This window comes from Micropterus dolomieu, linkage group LG10 (assembly GCF_021292245.1).
Source record: "Micropterus dolomieu isolate WLL.071019.BEF.003 ecotype Adirondacks linkage group LG10, ASM2129224v1, whole genome shotgun sequence".
NCBI classification, from domain to species: domain Eukaryota; kingdom Metazoa; phylum Chordata; class Actinopteri; order Centrarchiformes; family Centrarchidae; genus Micropterus; species Micropterus dolomieu.
In genome coordinates, this window is record NC_060159.1 from 10885561 (window position 1) to 10909275 (window position 23715).

A 23715-nucleotide genomic window follows, 5' to 3' on the forward strand; every position below is an offset into this window, starting at 1 on the left:
TCAATATCACAACTCATGGCCTCCCCTGGCTTAGCTCCCCATTATGTTCTGTATGTTGTTCCCATTATTTTATCCATCTGTTCCGGGTGAACGAGGGATCCAAGTTTACATACCCCCTCTTTCTAAACTATTGTCCTGCACAACAATGCAGATTTACGTGAGCAAAACAAAAGCACATAAATTATTCAAAACAAGCACAGAGACTGATTCAGCACTCTTTTTATTTTCAGTTGGCTCCTCTGGTTAGTAAAATGGTGGATGCATTTCTTCATATGTACACACGACCTATAAAAATAGACAGGCAAATGAGGGAAAAGCCAGAGGAAATGTTGCTCTCATCATTATGTACATCAATATAGAACATCATATTTTAATCACACTATTAACACAAAACAAACCTATAACAACAGATGTAGTGCTCAACTTAGGACACTGATGCAAACACTCCCCCTCCCTCTAAAACATCAACGACATCAAAGAGAACCACAGACTCCTCACCACTAACAATTTCTGTGAAATAAAAATGGCTTCAGTACAAATTTACACGGTTTTACAGGTGAATATCCCATTTGCAATTATCACGAACTGTCCATTTTTAAACAATAAATCAAATAACTTAAATATTAGACGACCAAATAATGTGTGAATTCATAAATTTACTGTTAGCAGCGTGCCGGATCAACCAGTACCCCTCATTTTGGATTATAATTTATTTGTTTACATCATCCATTCATTCACTTTCCCCAATAGACAAAAAAAATATATAATTGATTTTCATTTCAGTCTGTACGAGAATACATTTTACGGACAAAACCTTTTCAAAATGCTAAGACCTGCCACGTTGGTATGGGTACTCACATCTTTTATTAGAAAAATAGGAGCTTTAATAGAAAAGCTGTAGACATTGTTTGGTTAAGTGTGGGCTGGTAAAGGTACGGGTTCGCATCGAGCTCTGTAAAATGCAGAATCATCCACCAGTTTGCACTGAGCGTTATCTACAGAACAATTAAATAACCTAATGTACACGTATGAGAATCGATAACACCAAAGAAAATGGAAGACGTGGCTCAGTGCATTTGACAGAAACTCCTTTGCCCCTCCACCCCGGCAAACACCAGGATTTGAAAGCCCTTTTACGCTACATGTGTTGGGTTCACGTTTTTATTGTAACATCACAGCTAAGCAGCCAATCAAAAGATTTTCCCGTTGTGAATAGAAAAGTACAGTTTGTCTTCTCAAAAAAGGGGTTAGGGTGGGAAAAACTCTTGTCGCAATGCAAAAAAAATAAAAAATACTCAAGGCAGATTTTGTCCACAGACGGGGACACATTAAAATAAAACTGAACCAAGAAATGTGAGGGCTGGTAGGGAACTGTACCTTCAAATGACTCTGTGTGTGTGTGTGTGTGTGAGTGTGTGAGAGAGAGAGAGAGAGTAGAAGGTCCTTTTAGTTGCTGAGCCAGCAGACATGGAATGGTCCTCCAGGTAGTGAGCCTCAGTTACTATATTTACTGTATTCCCTATTTATTAGACTAGTCGTAGGGCATCTGTAGGGATCACAGTGAGAGTAGGTCAGTTATCTCTGTGTGCATGTTCCATGCTGAGACAGCTGTTTGCGTGTGTGAGGGCACATTCATGTGTGTACAGTGCATTATCGAGCCCCAGGACCACCAGGGCCCTTGCCCTTCCTGACTACACCGTGGCTGCTGTGGTGGTGGCCGTGGGCCAGCTGTTTGTGGGGGCTCGGTGTAGAGGCGCCTCCTTTGGCCTGGGGAGAGGAGCTTCTGCTGGGGTTGAAGGCGGGGCTGGTACCAGACCGTCCCAGGGAAGGCTGCAGGGGGCTGGACGCAGAGAGGCCTGCAGGAAGGAGGGACGGACAGCGGCACGGTTACTCTTATGAAACGAGCAGTGTGTTCCACCTCAATACTACATTTTAATTGTATACAATATATTATACTATAAATTGTAAAAGAGTAACCCTTATTTACCTCAGCACCAGAGAGAACCACACCTTTGTGTAGTATCTCTGCTCACATAAGTATAGCAGAACTCCCTTTTATAGATATACTTTTACTGTGAAAAAAATACATTGAGTGGTTTAACTTTGATCAAGGAGTATGGCAAAGAAGAAACAAGTAGAATGAATTAAGAGTCTGAACACATCTGTTAAAAAAACTGACTGGTGGCTGTGTACTGAAATGTACATTATAGTAAATTTCTTGTGAGTTGTTCCTTCCACTACCCTCAATATATTTATATTTTAACTCAGCCTTTATTTTTTCATGCTGGCAATGCCCCTGTCCATTATTTGAATACCAGCTTTTATATGAGAAAGTCTGGTATTCAATCATCTCAGTATCCTGTTTTGGTTTTAGTAAAATGGCTGATTAAGTATGTTGATATTTTTACATACTAACAGAGAGCATGTTGAATGGAATTTGGACACAGCTTACAGCTGGACCGATGTACAACTGACACCGACAGAAATCTGTAATCACTGCCACTCTGTGTGATGGTTTTGTGTGACAATTAAGTTCCTAAAATTTAAACCTTAAATTTAAAATTTGAAGATCTTAGTTTAGAAATATTTCTCTGGCGTTGTAGCCTTTAGCCAGAGCAACAAAATCACTGAAGTAGAAGCTTGGAGAATGATTGGGAGGCCTGGTCAACAGTAAAGACCCCACACGCGTGTGAGCTCGCACACTAGTTTTGTCAAAAATATTGATATTTTCTACATGTAGATTCTGAATATTTTTGAACAGTTTTAATACTCATTTTTCACAGTATCGATACTGAAGGTCAGAAGTAAATTAACTGATGCTGTTCTGCTTAACACACAGTACTATTAACTTTACATCCTAAGATAAGTTGATTAGAAAATTTAGGAATTAAATTCTGTAATTTAATCAATGTTGTGTCAATTTTCCCCCGTGGTATCGAAAATAGTATTGATATTTTTCAAGGTATTGTATCAAAGTTAAATATTCCAGTATCGTGACGACAACAGCACACACACAAACAGTGCTATGTAGTTGAAAAAAACGTTCTACGAGTCAGCTAACAAAGACTTTTCTCTTCTGTTATTTTTAGTGAAGTAAGGCTAGTTTCGCCTGTTGTTGTTACAGTAAGAAACAAGTGTTTATCTGAAAACGTTTTTCCCAAAATGAGAAACAATGGAGAAGAAAACTTGATGCGACCGGACTAAGGAGAGACATTTCTTCTAACTGATGTCAACAGCCATCAAAGATGTTCGACTAAGAAATGTGCTAACATGTATATCAAAGACATGCAGCTACATAAAAGTTTAGACGGGGCCCCGCCAGTGTGCATGTATTTGTGTGGAAGAAGTGTGAACAATATTCACTAACCTTTAGAAACACTGTAACCATAAGCAGCATAAGCTGCTGCAGATGCAGCTGCCGCACCAGCCATTGCTCCTGCCATAGCTGCCGCACTGCCCGCTGTAGACTTGCGCCCACGGCCTTTCCCTCCAGACTTTGCCCCACCTCCTGATCCCTTAGGCCGCCCACGACTTCGCCCGGACCTGCCTCTGCCGGGACTGATGGTGTCCGAGGCTGAAACACCTGAAGGCAAACGCACAACAAAAGGAAAATACAAAAATCAGAAATGTTCTCCTATTCCTTTTTATTCTTTATACCAGTTGCTTTGGTGTGAAAAGAAATGAAGTTCGGCAGGAATACACAGAGAGCTGTTCTGTCTGACTTCGCCATAACCCGGTCCTTCAAAGATACTGAAATCATAGTTTTAATGCAATATAGAAGAATTATTAGACATCAATCATTACTCATCATTACACTAAGTACAGGTTAAAGCAAAAGCTGGAATATTGCTCTCATTTTCCTTATGGTTTGCAGAACCAGAGCCAGTGTCTGTCTCACTGGTAATGTGCCTAATCCTCCCACTACCTTCTCCCCCTCTATCTGACTCCCCACTCTCTCGTCTGGTCTGCATTTTCTTTGCATGATGTTTCCATCCAGACGCTGTGGTATAGAACGATTAAGGGGGGTGAGCCTGTCCTATCACTAACACCCAGGCACAGATGAAATAAATCCCTCACTCTTTCCCTCCGTTTAGGCCTTAATCTCACTCTTCCTCCCTATTCACTCACTTGTCCAAGTTCACCAATTGCTCCCTCATCCTAACCTTCATTCTGTCCTTCAGACATTTCATTATAACATCATTCACATCTCAGAAAGCACCAACTTTCTCCCAGCTCTCCGGGACTTTTTAGCTGCGGCCATTAATAATCTCTCTGGCAGGAGCCTCTTAGTATGACAGCAAAAATCCCAAATGGGTTTCAATGAAGCAGCGTGTATTAAGGAGGGATTACCTTATTGCAACGCATCCAAAGTACAGATATAACGTAGAAGCAATGTAAACTACAGGCTCACTATCTGGATCCCATATTAAGGAACATACTAAAACATTGCAGCCAAGGTAAAATTAAACCCTCGTAAATCTTAATAATCAGCTGCATAACACATATGAGGTAACAGGCTACTTGTCTCAATGGATGCAAGCCCATTAAAACACAAGTCCTGATAGTGAAGGGAACATAACAAGCTGGACTTCTGTGCGCAGCAACAACCTTCATGTGACTCGCACTGGTTTGATTTTCCAATGTTGTTCTAATATGATAGTATAGTCTCATAGATAACACAGGTCACAGGCACATTTGGAGATTTTAGAGCAAAGGGCAGTTGCGCAGAGGGCATGTACCAAGATCACCTGAAATTAGGAAGCCATCAAATATGAATATTTTGACAGTGTGCATCATACCACTTTTGATACATTTACAATATCCTACAGTTTGGGGTTGAATACAACTTTTGAAGCACCATACTGATTTTAATTCTTTGGTTCTTGGCTGCTGATAGCACTCATCAGCTTTTTTTATGATAGAATTCTAATTATAAGAGACAGAATTGATCACCTTCTGCCCTCAACTGGTACCAATTTATCTTCAAACTCAGGAACCTTAGAAACAGCTGTAAAACCTGATATTTATTTAGGCTGCTTTTCTCTTATTGATTCATACACTAACTAAACCATCAACCTGTCTCTGGGACCCCATCCCAACTCAGCTGCTTAAAGGCGGCTGCTTTTACCCTTAGTTAGCACTTCATTAGTAGAAATGGCATTAACAGGCTGTGTCCCAAAGTCCTTCAAAGTAGTTGTAATTCAACCTCTTCTTAAAAGCCTGCTCTTGATCCAGGGCTTTTAGCCAACTATAGACCTATATCTATCCTTCCCTTTCTCTCTAAGATCCTTGAGAAAGCAGTCACCAATGGGTTATGATTTCTACATTTCAAAAGTTTATCTGAGAATTTCCAGTCAGGGTTAAGAGTTCATCGCAGCACAGAGATAGCACTGGTGAAAATGACAAATTACCTACTAATTGCATGAGACACAGGACTTGTCTCTGTACTTGTGTTCTTAGATCTTAGTGCTGCATTCCGACACCATTGACCATCACATCCTATTACAGAGACCTGAACATTTAATTGACATTAAAGGAACGTCGTGTCTATCAGATCAATCTCAGTTTGCACATGTTAACGATGAATCCTACATTCACGCCAAAGTTAGTCCAGTTCCACAAGGATCTGTGCTTGGAAAAATCCTATTCACCTCAAATATGCTTCCTTTAGGCAATATTACCAGGAAACACGCCATAAACTTTCATTGTTATGCAGATGATACCCAATTATATCTATCGATTAAGACAGATCTAAAAAAATCTGCTAAACTTTGAGGATGCCACAATGACAAAATAATATACATGTAACATGTACCCACGTGCCCATGTGCTGCTGACGTGAACAGTCATTTCTTCATTTTGGCAGCATTTTAAATTCCTTTTTGAGGACAATAAATATGAATTAGCTTCTGTCATTTCAATTATGCAGAATAAGAAAGTAAAAACAGCCGCATTAATAACCAAGGCTTTCATGTATATGTACATGAATATTCACTTTAAGTGTGATAAATAGCTAAATGATGCTGGCGACAGTTACTAATGATGGATAGTTAGCTTGAGTAGAAGGCTGCTGGTGTACAGTCATACAGTAAAGTTATAGCAGCATCATGACAGCTGACCAATCAACCTTAATTTATTAAAGGTATTGCAAATGCTTCAGGCAGGGTAGCAAAATACCTATTAGACATGTCTATAAAACAAAAGTTTGTTTAACATGAAATTAATCCATACATACTTGTCAATATTGTAATCCCAACACAAGTCAAAGTGCCTCGACATCGGTTTTCTATCGCCCCAAAAAGGGGCACGCCAATGATGTTTTACGAAGTACCCGCATGTGCTGGTCCACTCTTTGGCTAAAATGGATTTGCTCTCTCACCGTTCATGTTGTCAGAGACTGATCCAGACACAGAGGAGGGGGAGTTGGTGGCACGAGACTGTGGTGCAGAGGACACCGGATCGTCCACGATGACCAGCATGTCGCTGCTGCTCTCGTCTGCATCGGCATCCGGGGGTAACGAGCCGGGCTGGAGCTCGCTGCTCAGGGAGATCTGACAGTGCACAGGAGCACACACAGACATACACATAGGCTGGGTGTCAGCACCACAGGGAACAAGAGGAACCGGGCCGGTACAGCAAAGGGAAACAATGGAGGAATGAAGGAAGGAATGACGAGGAGAAGGAAGGTGAGCAAAGGAAGGACAGGAGGCAGAGAAGGAAGGATGAAGTAGATAGGATATAGAAAGTAGGAAACAAGGTGAGTAAGGAAGGGCGTAAAGAATTAAGAGATAAAAGCAGAAGTGAAAGAAGAAAGTAAAGCATAAGCAAAAAAGGAGTAAATATTTAGAGACAGTGCCAATGTGAGTTGAAGGAGGGTCCATTACCATACTCTGTAACAAATCAGTCATAGACAGTATTTCCCTCCTCCTCAACTTCCTTCATTTTTTTTTTTTGACACTCACTCACTCACTCCCCCCCCCTCCTCAGGATTCCCTCACCTCACTAAATGGACTGGGCATGGCCGAGTCCATCTCCACACTGATGAAGGAGTCATCTCCATCTGCAGACAGGTTGGAGTTGTCAGCAGAGGGCGCATGAGAGATGACCAGGTTCACCTCCTTTTTCCTCTTGTTCTCGGACTCCTCGTTCTTCTTCTGCAGGTTAGAAACAGAAAAGGGTGGAGCGTGAGAGGGTTGAGATGACGGGTTAGGTTTCATACATTTTTGCACCCATTCGATTCCTTGTATCTAAATCTCACATCCCTCAGTCTCCACAAGGCCTAAGGACATCTATGTCGAGTGCTCAGTAGGTTGGTCTGTGTGTCTGGGTCCAGATTGCGAGTCCAGATCAGGATAACTCAACAAGTGCGGGCCAGATTGTCATGAAACCTGGTATGGATACGGTCCCCAGAGGATGACATCTAATGGTTTTGGTGACCCCCGCTGACCTCACATCTAGCACTACTTAAATCCAGGACAAGGTATCTCAAACGAATGGATGGATGTCTGTGAAATTTGCTCTCAATAATTGTGGTCCCCAGATAACAAATCCTAATGTTTTTGGTGATTCTCTGACGTTTTCTTTAACTTCGCCATCAGGACAAAGTTTACACTACAAAAGACGCATTAAATTTTTGTTGCCAAATTGCAATTACTTTTGCTGAGCAATTTCATGCTGCCCAGAGGTTGAACCCTTTCCCTTCTGGACACCCTTGGGCCAAAATATCAACTGTGTCCAAAGGATATTTTATTATCTAATTCATAGGATGAACCTTTTTGATATGAATGACCCCCGTGATTTCTCACTAGCACAAAATTAACACATGTGGAGTCAGTAGCGGTAAGGTGTTAATGCAGGCTCAATGGGCCGCTCCTTTTCTTCCTCCATTATCTCATTCCCTCCTTTCTCGCCTCATTACTTTTCTTTTTAGATCCAATATTTGATCCTTCCTTTTTTAATTTTTTTATTCTACACATTCTTTTCTAAACCAACCATACAACTGCAGACTGTGACTGAAAGACAGCTGACGTTTGAGGTTCCTGCTGGTCATGTTGTACTGTACCTTCTCGGCATATTTCTCCCTCTTTCTCTTGCGCTCTTTCACCTTGCTGCTCTCCTCCTGCTGCCTCTTCTCCTCCTGCCTCTGACGCACTACAGGAGAAGACACAAAAATGTATTGATTTGTTTATTTTCTTCCTTCCTTACAGTTAGGGTAAAGGTTAGCTTTTGTGCAAAGAAAACACAACTAAATCAGGACAAACATGTGTCACACTCACATTTATTCTCCAGCTCATCATCTTCCAACAGCAGGCTGACCACCTCTTTGGGTTTGAGTGTGTCTGGTTTGAAGTTGCCTCCAGAGATCACCACCCGTTGGATCTTATTACACAAGAACAATCGAGCATTAATCGACAGTAATGAATTCACATTTGCAGTGTGATGAACGCTGTCGAAATACTGCCGCCCTATTACTTGTGTTGTTTATTTACTGGTATGTTGTGCGTAGTATGAATGAGTGGCCGAGTTTCAGACCTCGCTTTTCTCCTTGGCACGCTGCAGGATCCTCTCCTCGATGGAACCCTGACAGATAAGACGATACACAGTGACCTGCTTGGTTTGACCCAGCCTGTGAGCTCTGTCCATGGCCTGCTGGTCCACTGTGGGGTTCCAGTCACTGTCATAGAAGATAACCTGAAGGAAAACCAAAAAGAACCTTTATTTTTTTATAATAAAGAAAATTTTTAATCCCACTGTACTGTTATTGTTTACCACATAGTTTAATTTGTGTGATGGCAGCATGGACACAACTTGGACACTCTCTCCTCTATAATTTCTGAGACTAATTTCAGGGATGCGTTACCCCATGTGAATTGGCCTACAACATGACAGATGTGCTGTGATAACAGTCACTTCAAATTCATTGTTATGAAAGCTAATCCCACTTGAACAGAGCTATAGGGACACAAAGGGATATTATGCTGACATATTTAGATAAACAGAGAGAAAGAGAGAGACATCATTTATATATGCATGTGCACACACATCCATAGTTTACTGTCATTATGTCAGCGTGTTATTAATGCTGAAACACTGGTTGTCTCAAACTACCGTGACTCCTTTCTGACTCTGCTAGCAAAAGAAAAACACATGGCAGAGAACGTACACTGCACTGGCTTTTTGTGCATTTAGGAAATATTAGTGTTAATATTTTATGAGTGAATTGTTTTTCCTTCAGCGTGTCGGCGACTCACAGTGTCAGCAGCAGTCAGGTTAATGCCAAGCCCTCCAGCCCTCGTACTCAGCAGAAAGACAAAGATATCCGTCCTACAGAGGGCAGTGGGGGGGAGAGACACAAAATCGAAAGATATCATTTACAACTGTACAGCACAAATAGCCACATACAGTATAGCATGGCAGAAAACGAAGTTACAATGTAAGTTAAGAACCCTTCGTAGAAATGACAACTCAGACTTGGCAGCAAACCTGGGAATGATTCACAATGATATGCTGTAGCCTATTAAAACTCAGAAAGAAGAGAGGCATGTGAAATGAAAGCGTTGCAGAGGACAGCTGTTTCAATAAAGCACATACCCTCTCACCTCCACCCACTACAACAGAGCAACACCGGCGCCTCAGAGCTGCACGCTAATGTAAACCAGAGCATGTGGAATCACATTTTCGCACACACGTATTTGGACGTACACATGTTAAGATTAAACTGTTCACTGATTGCTGCAATATACAAAAAAGGCAGATTTACAGTTAGTTAGGTGTTTGGTTTCATGCGCACACTCGCTTACACACGAACACACTGTAGATCATATTTGTCTTTACCCACCGGCTCTGGAAGTCTGCCACCATGTCTCTGCGCTCAGAAATCTTGGAGGAGCCATCGAGACGCATGTAGGTGTGCTTACGGTAAACCATGTATTCCTGGAGAGAAGGGACAAAATAATTAAGAAAACTGGTGAGACAAGTATGTGGTGTTTTACTTAGCCTGCCCTACTTTATTCCTTTGCTCCCAGTTCAGTAGATAAGTAAACTGCTTTAATGAAAAGAAGTGGGTCCAGTCCTGCAGGAAATTCATAAATAACGTTTTTGAATTCATGGATTTGTGCGACCAAACCTTGCTGGATTCCCTTCACTACTGATTTTGAAACCCCACAAACTTGCAGACTCATGAGTTTAAAAAAAAAACTGGAAACTCAAACTGTTTTTCTGAATTTAATAAGGTCTCAAATATGCAGGGTTATTTAAGTATTTCTCTGAAGGGCAGATAAGCCCTGCATGTCTACTTGTCAAGTTCCAAGGGTCAAGAAATACTAATCTTTAAATGTTAGAATTTCTGTCTGACAGCAACTTTCTGTCCAAAATATCAGAATCCCACATTTCTTATGCGCATTTGCTGGAGTAGAAACCTCAATCCCAGCCCAGAGAGACATTGAGAAACACAGAATTTGATATCCTATCCCCCAAATGTCTGCTAAGCTGTTCTGTGTGTTAAGTGTGTGTGTGTTAGGTCTGATGGGAGGGGTGCAACAGTGCAACAGCAGTGATGAGGTGACACGTTGATCTCTCGTTAAGCACTGCCCTGAACCCTCGACCTCCTCGATCACACATGTCCGTGCCCCCTAAGCAATGAACCAGTCACAATTACTGGCACATGTCACAACTCACCTCTCACAATCATTACCAATGATATCAATGATTTGACACTATGTTTTCTGTGACCCACCCAAACCCCTGTCATGACACTCGAGGCCTCCTGCCCTCCTCTTTCTGTGTGTCCGGCTCTGTTGCCAAAAGCCCCATCTGCACTGAGTGAACACTACATTAGGGACCATTAGCCTGGTGCTCGCCAAACTGCTGCTGACCTTGTTGAATTGGGGTTTGATGGCTCGCCAGCAGGACGTTGCAGATATTGTTGCTGTTAGTGAAAACGTTACACAGCCTTCTTAATCAAAGATTCATCTGCATCTGTTACAATCTCCGCAACCTCCAACTGACATGCTTTAAAACTTGTCGAGTCCTGCTGCTGGACTTTCTCCGAGAGCACGGCCACACTGAAATCTATACCTCAAAAGCTGGCAATTTTCTTTCATATTGGGTTTGAGCTGGTGTTAATCATAAGTGACACTGCTGTATTTTTGCAGTTTTTCACTGGTTTACTAATGTGTTCCATTGCAAATGTTATAAAAATCTGGTTATAGGTTCAGGTCAACCTTTAACTGGAAAAATGTTAATCTTGTTCAGCTTATAATGGATCATATTTAGTTAAAAAAATATTTATAGTTGTGATGTCTGACAAACAAACCTGAAATGATGTACGGGAGGAGAGAGGCAGGGGAGAAGATGAATTTGTTTAAAAAGCATGATGAAATTTCCTCTTTCTCTGCTCAAATTGCATTTTTACTTTAAATCTTCAGAGTTGCGATTTGCATGTGCATAAAAACCACCCCTTATAAAAAACAAGAAGTGGCAGCCAGGTTGTTCTCAATTTCCCAATGACAATAATCAGTCCCCAAAGTCAAGAAAGAAGCTCTCAGAAATACATGGTCACATGGTGTATTTATTGCAGTTCTTAGGTTGGGAACACAGTGTGCATGGTCTGTCTGTTCCTAACCCAACAACCGCAAAAAATACTTCTTGAAAAAGAAAAAAGAAAAAAAAAAAGAACATGAATTGGCACTATAAATACTTTTAGCCAGCGAACAGCGCATATTGCCAACACTATAATAGAAGACTTTATTCGGGCGAAGTTGCAATTCACACCAGTATGTCATAACTGCTTTCAGCGCCATAATACATACCGTACCAACATATTCTACCAGCATGGGAATGGAACAGCTATCACAACTTGTTTGAGTGCTACAATTAACTTAAAGGGGATTTTTATACATCAAAGTCTGTTTACCGATCTCGGGGAGTAATACTGCATATGTAAAAAAAAAAAAAAGTTGTATGAAGCCCTTTGAGGCTCCAGAGGGAACGGCATGAAAGACAAATTACTTCAAGTGATGTCACTTAAAGCAGTGTTAGTTGAGGCTGAAGAGTAAAAGTTTTTTAAAAAGTTCGAAAGAAGTGAGCTTACCAGCTCATCCCTGCTTAAGGCTAGCGGCTCGAGGCTACATTAGCAGCTAGAAGCACAACACACCCAAATCTCAGAATGAACAGCCAGTGGTTGAGTTGCATTGCACATTTTCGAGCCTTTTATTGTGGCCAGCCTAAGGCACACCTGTGCAATACCCATGCTGTCTGATCAGCATCTTGATAAGCCACACTTGTGAGGTGGATGGATTATCTCGGCAAAGGAGAAGTGCTCACTGACACAGATTTTAACAGATTTGTGAACAATATTTGAGAGAAATAGGCCTTTTGTGTACATAGAGAAAGTCTTAAATCTTTGAGTTCAGCTCATGATGAATGGGGGTAAAAACATACAACATTGCGTTTATAATTTTGTTCAGTGCATAATCTGCATTCTTTGAGAAAAATCTACTGGCTGCAATACCAAAGAGTCAGTGTGGGCATCCCCACCAGCACTGTAATCTAAGCCGCAGACTTGCAGTACAGTAAAGTGCCATCTAAACAGCCACAGACACACAACTCAAGCAGGGGGGGCAGTGACTTGGCGGTCCTGCTCCACTATCAGCTGCTGCCAGAGAAAGCCAACAATGTTATTTTTATTCAGGCCACCCGGATCTCAACGATCCATCACCCCACGGCGTGATGTCACCAGAAAAACCGGCAGCCGACCGGCGACGAAAACAATGACGCTAATTAGAGATTAGCATCAGCCTCCCCTTTACTCTCTTAGTCACAGTCTCATGTCTAGGAAATCAACTCCATCTGTAGAATTTTTATGCCCAACCAATAAGAAAAATAATATGGGCCAGGAAAACTGAAGCCAGATTGTGAGAATATATGATTTCATTCGTGGATCTCTTTAACCCATTAGTAGAGGAGATGCTGTCACAGCCTCCCATGACTATATGAGATCACTTATACTGTAAACTAGAATTGCTGCCTCCTGGTTGTATGCCTTCGCCAACCAGTCAAGTTTACATCCATGTCTGCATAGACTCATTTATTATATGTAGTGAAGTAGGAATTTAATAAAAGGTTTTTAAGTGTGTTTTATGACGAAACTGGACATTATCACTATATTGAAATGATGATGATGATTACAGTGAATAATTTCTAGGGAGAAACAAGCTGTCTTTACTTAGGGACTATTTTTACAAAGTACAGAGGACTGAGAGAGCTTTATGTGTTTTTGCAGATCATTATGATGTCAGAGTGAAGTTGACCAGTGACCTCGACCTCTGACCATCAAATTCTAGTTCAGTTCATCCTTGAGTCTAAGCGGACGTTTGTGGCAAATTTGAATAAATTTCCTCAAGGCGTTCCTGAGATATCGCGTTCACAATAGTGGGACAGACAGAGGGCAGTCAACCCGGAAACATAATGTCTCTCCAGAATCAGAAAGAGTTTTATTGCCAAGTAGAATTTTACACATACGAGGAATTTGCTTTGGTGACAAGGTGCTACATGTAGACAAATGTACAGTTGACATAAATAACAATCTCCATCCACGGCTGTGGGCAGCGTGGAGGTATAAAAAGGCCAAGTAATATTGCCTCATTAGACCAGAAAAATGATACACGACTACAGGTGGGACAGTTGGTGAGAAGAACATTAACACAGGATGACTAGCCTGCATTATCCATCTTGAGCATTCTCGCCACTAGTGTTTTCCTATGGTCTTAAACACAAGGCATTCCCACTGTTTTCCAGACACACAGGAAGACAGTCCTTAACCACCTGGGCTGGGTCCATCTGCCGTCAAAAGATTTGGCTTTGGAAACAGGACTGCACCGTGTGAATGGGTAAGGAATTCCCAATGACTTCATGCCAAAGACTTTTGGCTCCATAGTGATGTTATATTAACAAATATGGAGGCAACAATAGAGTACTGCACCGAGGCTGTAGACACACAACTGCTGGCAGAATTTGCTCTGCGCTATTGTTTTCCTATGGAGAGCGGCCACGCTCAACTACCATTGTCTTCAGTTTTCTGCAGAATATCTTCCTCTTCTAACTCAAAGGGCCCATGCCACTCCCATCTCCCCCTCTCCCCTCCACCTCTACTCTTTCCTCACCCCTTCTAGTCATCCCTCCCATCTGGCTGCCTCCCCTGCAGATGAGACCCCACTAATTAGTCCTGACCTGTTAATTAGCCTTCTAATGAGTGCACTAACGAGGGACAGGCAGGCTGATTAGGAGGTACTGGAGCGCAATACCTCACCAGTGGAAATGAACCAGTTCAACAATTGGCTTGAAACAACATGGATAGGTCTTTTCAGCTAACAACAATCCGTTTTTAAGATTATTCTTGGTAGTTGGTACACATGAGTATTAAATGAATAATTAATTTCAATATAGTTTAGTAAACAAATCAAAATAATGGTAATGTGCAGGTGTGTGTGTGCGTTTATACCTCCAGCAGGTCGATCATGCGGGTCATCTGGGAGTAGATGAGGACTCTGTGTCCCTGTGCCTTCAGCCGACTCAACAGGATATCCAAGGTATGGAGCTTGCCACTTTCCGTGATCAGGCTCTCCTTATCTACAAGAGGAAGAGACAAGTGAAAACCCAAACTACCTGGATTTACTCTCATTCTACACAGTCAGAATGTCCAGCACAATATGTAAAAATGCCTTTTGGGAGGTTGTATCCATATATGTGAACTTGCACAATATGTACAGTTAGGTGAGGGTTACTAAAAAAACCACACCTATATATCACTTATCATTTACCAGAATGGACTTCCTCATGTAACAAAATCAACAACGCATGTAACTCTTTCCCTTATTGTAAATATTTAGTGTGTTCATAATATCATAATGTAACACATCTGCTTTCAGGCAGATAAAGCAGTCCAATCAATTCAGAGGTCATTAACACTTCCCTATTCAATACAGGTCTTCGATAAGACTGTATTCTCTAGAATAAAGACACTTTCACCAGAGGGGATAAACCCGGGATCAATCCTCCTAAATCTGTCCCTGATCTGGGGATTGTTTAAATAAAGTGTGTGCCCTTATTGACTGGACTCTCTCCAAATATTTTGATGGTTTGGCAACATTGTTTTTGAAACATTCATGCCAATAAAACCCTTTGAACTGAATTGATAAAGAGAGAGCGAGAGAGAAGAAAAAAAGAGAAGTTGGGAGAAACTGATTTACACTCCATGTCACACAATGGCACATAAGCCGAACAAATAGGGCCCGGCAGTTGTTCTTGGTCACTTAACAGCCAAGCGCACATCAGGTGTCTTCAAATGATTGTCCACAGAGAGCAAATGGGGAGCAATCCGACCCTGGCTCTGCTGTTGAAGTGGTTCCCTCCATGTCCAGCTGATGAGGTATTATCATCCGGCACAATGGCAGAAAGAGAAAAGGGCCGGAGGCAGCCGTCGACCCAGTGACAGGCACACTACGGTGTTTGACCAAGGGGTCGTGACCCTGTGTGGTGAGAACCTAAGGCCAGGTCCAGGGTCAGGCCAGGGTTACAAGAGAGCCCCAATGGGAGAATCAGGTCCTTCACTCGAGTTGGAAACTTGTTCCCAAGACCTTTTGTGCAGCAAAAACCAGGGATTATAAATATTTCCCAGTCTTATTTCCTTGCTTTGTCAATGTATTGTAACCAACCGCGTTAAAACCACATTCCATTAATCCAAAACACACGGTTAGAAAATTTAAACTGAGGCTGCGATAATACATGCATACGACAACGTCCTGCCACAATATCTGTAAAACCCTGATATGAAGTCGTTGCTTGAAAGATAATCATGTGCGCTTGAGGATCCAGCAAGACTCACAAAACCAACTGGATCTTTCTCTATTTTTAACCAGTAGCATTCTATGCTAATATGTACTCAGGCTGAACCCTGACCTGTGACCCTCTAGTATATCCCCCCCAAAAAGGTCAGGCCCTGTAGAGGTGTTAAAGAGGAACTAATAGAACAGATGAACAAGGGAAACACTCTGGGGAGGTATTGGAAAGCTCACCTACAGGTCACTGTGGAGTGGTGTCAACCTGTCAAATACATTCGGCCCTGGTCAAGTGTTGACAGGATGAGTTCTCAGTCAAAGTTATATTCAAGTCTTTAATTTCACTTCTTTAGTTTTCCTGCAAATAGATGGTGTATTAGGGCAAAGTTTATGTGCATTTCACTATTGTTGTCATTCCTTGTTACATTCTCCATCCATCCATCGTCAACTGCTTATCCTGCGTACAGGGTCGCGGGGGTTACATTCTCCAAGTCAGTCAAAAAATTTTGGAAACTCCACAAAGCAAGATGAAGCAAAGGGTACAAGATATTAAGAAAGAGAAGGGGAAAGGAACAAAGGATAATAATACAGAAATAGCAAGAGACAATAAACTAAATCTAAAGCAGATCCAACTTAACTCTAGATTTACAGGAAGGTAGGCAGTTGTTTTACATTGCTGTGGCTCCAATCGGTGCATACCAAGAGACCAGCGCACCGCAATCCCTGAGATACACAAACACTGTATCCTGCCATCAAAGGCCTGTAATTGGCCTTGGCGTCAAGAAAGTAGATGAATTGAAAAGTTAAAGGAAGAGAGAGTGAGACATGCAGAGGATTAGACATGTGCAGAAAAGAAAAAAAGGTCTAGACAGAGAGGGACAGACGGAGAGTGAGGGGGGTCTGTGGTGGCTCCGGCTACAGTGAGGCGGTATTAGCATGGTGGCGGCGGCGGTGATGTTGTGGTTAAGATGAGACGGGGCCTCCTGACCGCAGGTGCCAGTCTAACCAGGGCCGCTGTTCAGTCAAGGGCACACACATCAGCGCTGCGGGTCACACTGCCAACCAACCAGATGCAAACCACCACTTGGCAAAGATATAAGTTAATATTGCTCAACCGCTGCCACCAATCTGTTTCTGTTTAGCAGATTATATTTAAGCCTCTGGACTCCAATGTCATGTTTGAAGATGGGTCAAAGCCTCTATGTGAGTATTTGTTAATGGCCAAAGAGGACTAAACCTGGTATGTATTTAAACTAATTCTTGACAGGCTTAAACTGTAAATCTGAAAATCCCATATTAAGCAGTTGGATACTATTATTTTCCTATGAAGAGACATGTCACTCAGGGTAATCCTTTTGTTTATGCCTGGATTATAAATGCGACCATTAATAGGCGAACTGCTCTGCTCCTTCAGAAAGCCACCTTCTGATATTTGACTACACTGATATCTCCTACATTTGTAATCGTTGTGTACTAGTTGAGCCATCAGATTTTAGTGATCTAATAGTGCCCTCGACATCAACATTCGAAACTCAGTGGCATTCAACCTACAGAGAAATGACAATGTACAAAATAATATGCTAAATAATCAAAGGAAAGCAGGGAAACTGACGTCCAACAGAAATGACGAGGCTATTTGAAAAAAGAACTACCCCTGCAACTATCCAAACTCCCTAAAGCCCAGCAATGTGGCTTGCAGACGGAGGTGGCCGAGTTCAAAACATTTAGTGTGCTTACATAAAATCCCTATTTCTAAATATCGCAGCCATACCCTATAAAGCCTGGCCAAGAAAATGAATAATTGCGATTTGGGAGGGCTTTGGTGGTCTGTCTCATTCCAACATAACACTTATGGCTTACATTATAAGCTACATGTGGCTGAAGTGAAATGTATGACCATAGGTCATAAATGTGAGCAAAGTGGATGTAGTAACCATGTATGTAACATGAATTGTGAAGGGCTTAGAGGGATTCAAATAGATATGTCCATATATCTAACTCGTGTGGTGCTTTAAATGAACGAGCCTTCAAGATTGGTTCAATTAAAATTCAGTCAAAAATAGTTTTCATAGTAACAGGATCATATACAGTATATGGTAACTAGCTGATGGAAAAACAAAAAGGAGCCTCAGATCACCTCACACTAAAACCAAACAGCAGGACATTTGGGATGACAAATTTCTTACTGAATACATGTGTGGCAAAATGAAAATCTGGTTTAAAATGCACTGAAATGGACATAAAACAACTTTCTAATTGTGGCCTGAAGAGGACAAGGACTGTGTTAAGACCACACCCCAAAACACAAGCAAATCCCATGTGGTGTCACACCACTCTGCTGTTGCTATGGATACACATATCAAGCTTCACCACCTGCCCTGCCCCCCCTTTCATAGCCCCCCCTAAATCCAATCCAGTCTAACAGCAGTATTCACCCAGCCAGCCTCACCCTCCCCATCCTCGTATCCTTACCTCCTGCTGGCGGATTAGGCTGCACTCCCCTGTCCCTTCTCTCTCCCCCCCTTTCTACCACATCCACTGCACCCTCCCTTCCCTCCCTCTTCTACTACTACTACTACTACAAACTCTCTCTACCGCTCCCGTTCCCCCCTACACACCCTCTCTCCCTCCCCCTAGTGCCTGTCCCCCAACGGTGTAATCCAATCCCTGTAGGGCCAGAGCCAGGGGCCTGACACGGTCCTGACCCAATTAGAGGCCTGCTGCCAGCTAATTAACCCCGGCCCAACCCTGGTGCCTGGCGCCTGATACTCCCAAACCAACTACGGCGCTAATTTCATTAATATGCCGCTACAATCTTCTGTCCTGTCCCCTTCCCCTCTGCTGCTGCTGTTGCCAAAGCCAAAGCCAAGAGCGGAGCCGCCCCAACCAGAGAGGGAGGCGGGCAAGATGCGATCAAAAAAAAGGAGATGAACAGCAGTGAGATTGCAGAATGAAAAAAAACAAAACCCCAGGAGCTGATGAAAGAAGATTGATGGATGGTTATGTGAGAAAGAGAGACAGATGGGGGGCCACAGACTAGGTCGAATCAACGATCGAACCGAGCATCAGCCCCTCACTGTATAATGATACATTACACTGTGCAATCAATAAGTCAATGGGCAACACTTGTTCAGCACTGCTGATGATGGAAATATTAGCCCGACACTACTTTGCTGCTTTTGCATGTATTGACAAAAATCGGACTCAAACTTAATTTTCTCGCAGCCGCAGCATCAGTACAGCTAAGAGCCAGATGCCAGCGGGAGGTTATGGAAGCTGGGAGTGAAAGTGACTGACAGAAAAACAGGAGATTTTAGCTTCCTGTTAGGGCTTGGTGAGGTTTTACAGACGCTACCCCAAAATCTGTCGGCACCTAGAACAGTATCTCCACTCTGAAGCAAAGCCAAACGCCAAACATGCATTCCCGAAAGCCCAAAAATCTGTCTGCGTGACTACTTCATAACAGAAAGTGAGTGATGATCTGCGTGTGTGTATATAAAACATGTTTGCAAATACATCACTGTCTGACATGCGAGAAGAGCACTTCTCTTGGTTCTCTAGGAGTCGTTAAGCAGAGGAAGAGACAGACAGTCTGATGAGGACTCAGGGTTTCATAAGGGGGGACCTCACCACACCACAGCAGCCCACTGTGAACTCTGTCATTAAGATAGATTATTGCTAGCTCCCCCTGGCCAGCACTGACTCAACACACACCACAGATGAAAGTGAGCTGGGTAAGGTACAGAGTGAGCTTGATACTACTTGCCTTCCATATTTAAAGATCCCGTTGTAGAGGTAGAACGTGGCAAATGTCTCCCCCTTCAGTCTACTTTGGGATTTAAGTTTCTTAGATATCAGTGAACAAGCCTTTTCCTTCTTGTGGAGACATTAATACCCAGAAATTGGACTATGAAATCAAAATCTCTCTGTCCCTTTACACACTTGGCTGAATGCTTTGGGGTTTTTTTTTCTTTCTGCTGGAAAAAACAAACAAACAAAAAATTCTGCGGATGGTTACTGGTGCCAGTTTAATGCAGATTGAGGGGGGCAGAGTCAGACGGTGATGTGGTGAGGCTGGCCGTCTGTGTTGTTTTGTGCCGATCTATCAGGGGGCTGGGGGAAGCTTCCTGCCATTTTGCTGGAGAGCTGAGTTTCTTTGAAGGACAGGAAGGCAGAACTGCATTTCCCACAGGCTGATGTGGACTGCTGGGCCAGACATGACTGGTCTCTCTCCCTCTTATACTCTGATTGATACACAAGTCCTTTCTCGTCTCCACATATCTACACTCACGCAGCAGTCACAGTCAATTCCCAGCTCCCGATAAAGCTAGAAAAAGAGTCAGGAGTCTGCGCTATAGTGAGAAGGCCGTGATTTTGTCCAATGGTTCCTTCTAATTACTGAAAGCAACACAGGGGCCACACAGAGACAGCAAGCACGGGTTATTTCGGTGTCACACTGGAATGTTCTGCAAATGGGCCTACAGCACGCAAGTTCAAAACTCTTCCCTTTCAAACCGATTCTTGACCTGATGCGTAACATCTCGCAGCATATGTGCAGTTTCTGGAAAGTGAAAGAGAGGCGACTGCAGAACTGGAGCAATGAAGCAAACAAGAATGGAATGTCTTTCCAAATACAGTTTACAAAAACAAACAAAAAAACTATTCTCCTGTTGCGTCCTGGGGGCTCAGACCATATTACTGCATGTTCATGGCTGACTATACCCTGCATGCATTTTGCTTTCTCTGTAATCTCCACTGATGGGGTGTCAGAAAGGTGCAGCAGGATCAGGTCATTATCAATACTGATGTTATTAACAGAGTAGATAAACTTTCCTATGGGGAAATTAACAGTAACATCAAAAAAAATCTGAGCTCCAAGACATTACAGCCTCAATTGTTTTTTCCTCTTCTATGGCCTGATTCCTAATAAGCCCTCTGATTAGATCCCTCAGTCGATATCAGTGGGCAGCCGTACTCACGCCATGGCGCTCAAAACAAACAGTTATTCAGCTCTGCCATTTGTTCTGAAAGGTGTGGGGCTGGGAGCGCAGAGGAGAGGGAGGGTGGGAAACTTCAGCTGAGCTACTGTACATATCTGGGCCTTGATGTGGCAACAATGTGTTCAGCGGAGGACGGGTGCCGGCGCGTTGGGTCACTTCCTTCCTACTGAGGCTGAGAAAGAAGTGGGAGACCAGACGGACTGAGAGGCTGTGGCCAGATACTGATTTCAGATCAGCGCGCTGTCCACTAGCAGGAGAGACGGAGGTGAAGCTTGTCCTCGGGCCTGTGTGTGAATAAAAGGCAACACCGCCGAGCGTGGGAGAGTGTGTGCGGAGAGGTGAGAGACACCTCACGCCCTGTGTGAGCGCTGCACAGTTCCCTGAACGGACCCGAATGGCGCGCGCGCACACACACACACACACACACACACACACACACACACACACGGACCATCTATTAGTGTTACCTAACTAAGCACTTGAACAATGACCAGTAGCTAAACTTCCTCGCTTTGTCTGCCTGCGTATAACTTCACAAGAACTTTCAGACTGTTCTCACACTGACACACAAATACTTGTTTTGTTTCTCACTTTTACACACAAACACTCTCACATGTACTATGTATACACAGATGAGTAGAAGAGGAAAATAAATTGAGCATTACAATATTGTTTCTCCCGTGAGAAGAGTGTCTACAGAATTTAAAAGATTTTATATCATGTTTAGTGAAAGAGGTGATGGTAAATGCATTACAATATCAAGTCATAGTGTGTCTTACAGTAAGTAAGGGTTATCAAATATGTATACGCGTCCATTTTCTCTGCCAGGAACCTCTGTTACTGCACAAAACAAAAAGAGAGCAGTCATCATAATCCCTGACAGAGACAGTTTATCATAGGTAGAGGGGCTTAGCAGGTCAGTGAGAAGGGAAGTGTTGTCTGTAAAACTCTAATGACCTCTCTCACCCTGGACATCCATCAGTCAGCTGAACCCTGGCAGTGAATCAGCTCCCACTCTGCTCCAGCTGACCCTTAACTTAAAAAAAGCCAAGCTCTTCTGATAAAGTGCTTGTAAGCACACGTACACACACTCACACCCCTGTATTCACACCTTTGTGGAAATAGCTTGTATGTGTTTATGTGAGTGAACTTCTGCAGAAGCCCTTTATCTCAGCAGTTCCATTAGATTGTGAGGGATTGGCTGCCTGGCAGGCAGACAGGCAGTGACAGAGGAGGTTGATGTGCCCGGCTCTGCCCGGCTGATCCCGGACTGGCCTCTGTAGATTCTCCCACGGGCCCCTTGTTCACCCTTCAGGCAAAAAGTCACCCATTCGATAAATCTATAATTTAATTATGATGATTAGATTAAGCTAAAGCAAACTATGGGTTACTATTACTGAAGTCATGGGCTTTTTTGTTAAAAATGTCATCTGTATTTTTGAAACATAGTCCACTTAGTTCTAGCAAGCGTGACTGTCTTTACCCACGGTGATGCATACTGCGGCTGTCCTGATACTTATTCACCACTGGACGCTCATTAATGTGTTACCCTTGAGCAATGTAGCATGAGGTTAGCCAGTGTGAGCAGCAGAGCTGCACACCTGACCGAGTGTAGCAACAACACTACAAGGAGGAAAACAAAAACATAAAGTTCTTACCAGGTATTTGTATGAAGGACCATCCATGTCGTGGGTAGAGAGCCATCACACCCCCAGGGCACTGTGGGTGGAACGCATTGGCTCTCATACACCAGTCCGAGGCAAGTTCAGGGGAGCCGTAGAGGAAACACTGTTTGAAGACTGTGCCCCCTCCACTGCACGTTACCCGCCACTCGTACTCCGCACTTCGATCATCACAATAACACTCCATGGGAACTGCTGTCACCTAGGAAACCACAAAGAAAGACGTGCTTTTCTACATTTGAAACAAAAGACAATATCGTATGGTGGAGAGAAGTACAACTTTACGATAATGTGTTACAAGTATGTTTTTGTTGTTCAAAACATTTGCTTTTGTTTGCATGTGGTTATTTTTTAGAAATCTTTTAAATTAAATGATTAATTCATTAAAAAAAAAACTTATTACAAATTTACCACCTAGAGATCTGAACTAGAGGGAAGACCACTGCAGGAAGCCTGTTTTCACTGAATCAGCAGGTTCTGTGTGTATATTTTTGTGTGTTTGTGTTTGTATCTATAGGAGGATGGCAAGAGGAAGCTTAACAACTGTTGGGCAACTTGAGCAAAAAGCCCTTTTTTAGACACTGTGTTTGTTTTAAACACAGCTGGAATCGGCAGCGGTCACCCCAACCACACACACACTTCACAGATAAGAAGTGCTCATTGTTGAAAGGCTACAAAGGCAACATGCACAGGGCTTCCCTCTTCCCTTTCCACGACCACCCAAATGCTTGTCTGTTGTACACGGGACAACACACACACACACACACACACGTACACACACACACACACACCACAACAACACTGTCCACAAGAACACATAGGACTCCAAGAGTGCCTTTATTGGGCCACTTGCTGTTCTCTCTCTCTCTCTCTCTCTCACACACACAAACACACACACACACACACACACACCTTGGGTGTGGCAGCCAGCAGGAACTTGGGTGGCGGTGTAGGCTGGCAGGGTCGCAGCGAGTAGGTGGCAGAATTTCGACTGTGGATCATCACGTCTGTGTGTCCCATCATGCCAGGCCTGAGGGCTGTGAACACCAGGTCCTGAAACACACATACAAAATCTACATTAATCTCATGCTTCACTGAGGCCAAAATGTCACAAATACAGTGATGATATCTGAGAAGTAAAATGTAATAAATTGCTACTAAATTCAAATACATAAAAACTGATGTTGCACCTCCTGA

At 42.9% G+C, this 23715-nt stretch overlaps 1 protein-coding gene across 4 annotated transcripts in view; it reads right to left on the reverse strand.

Moving 5' to 3' along the window:
* Window positions 1-203: 203 nt before the first annotated feature.
* Window positions 204-23715, reverse strand: part of ino80 (INO80 complex ATPase subunit) — a 37945-nt gene continuing 14433 nt past the window's right edge. For all 4 annotated transcript variants that reach the window (XM_046059830.1, XM_046059826.1, XM_046059827.1 and 1 more), the window contains exons 26-37: window positions 23431-23571; window positions 22495-22720; window positions 14501-14628; window positions 9839-9933; window positions 9252-9324; window positions 8533-8691; window positions 8277-8379; window positions 8063-8151; window positions 6999-7154; window positions 6380-6551; window positions 3368-3583; window positions 204-1856 (exon numbers count right to left, since the gene is read on the reverse strand). In XM_046059830.1, coding sequence (XP_045915786.1) covers window positions 1651-1856; window positions 3368-3583; window positions 6380-6551; window positions 6999-7154; window positions 8063-8151; window positions 8277-8379; window positions 8533-8691; window positions 9252-9324; window positions 9839-9933; window positions 14501-14628; window positions 22495-22720; window positions 23431-23571 — 1764 coding nt within the window. In that variant the 3' untranslated portion in view covers window positions 204-1650. The remainder of the gene's footprint in view (window positions 1857-3367; window positions 3584-6379; window positions 6552-6998; window positions 7155-8062; window positions 8152-8276; window positions 8380-8532; window positions 8692-9251; window positions 9325-9838; window positions 9934-14500; window positions 14629-22494; window positions 22721-23430; window positions 23572-23715) is intronic.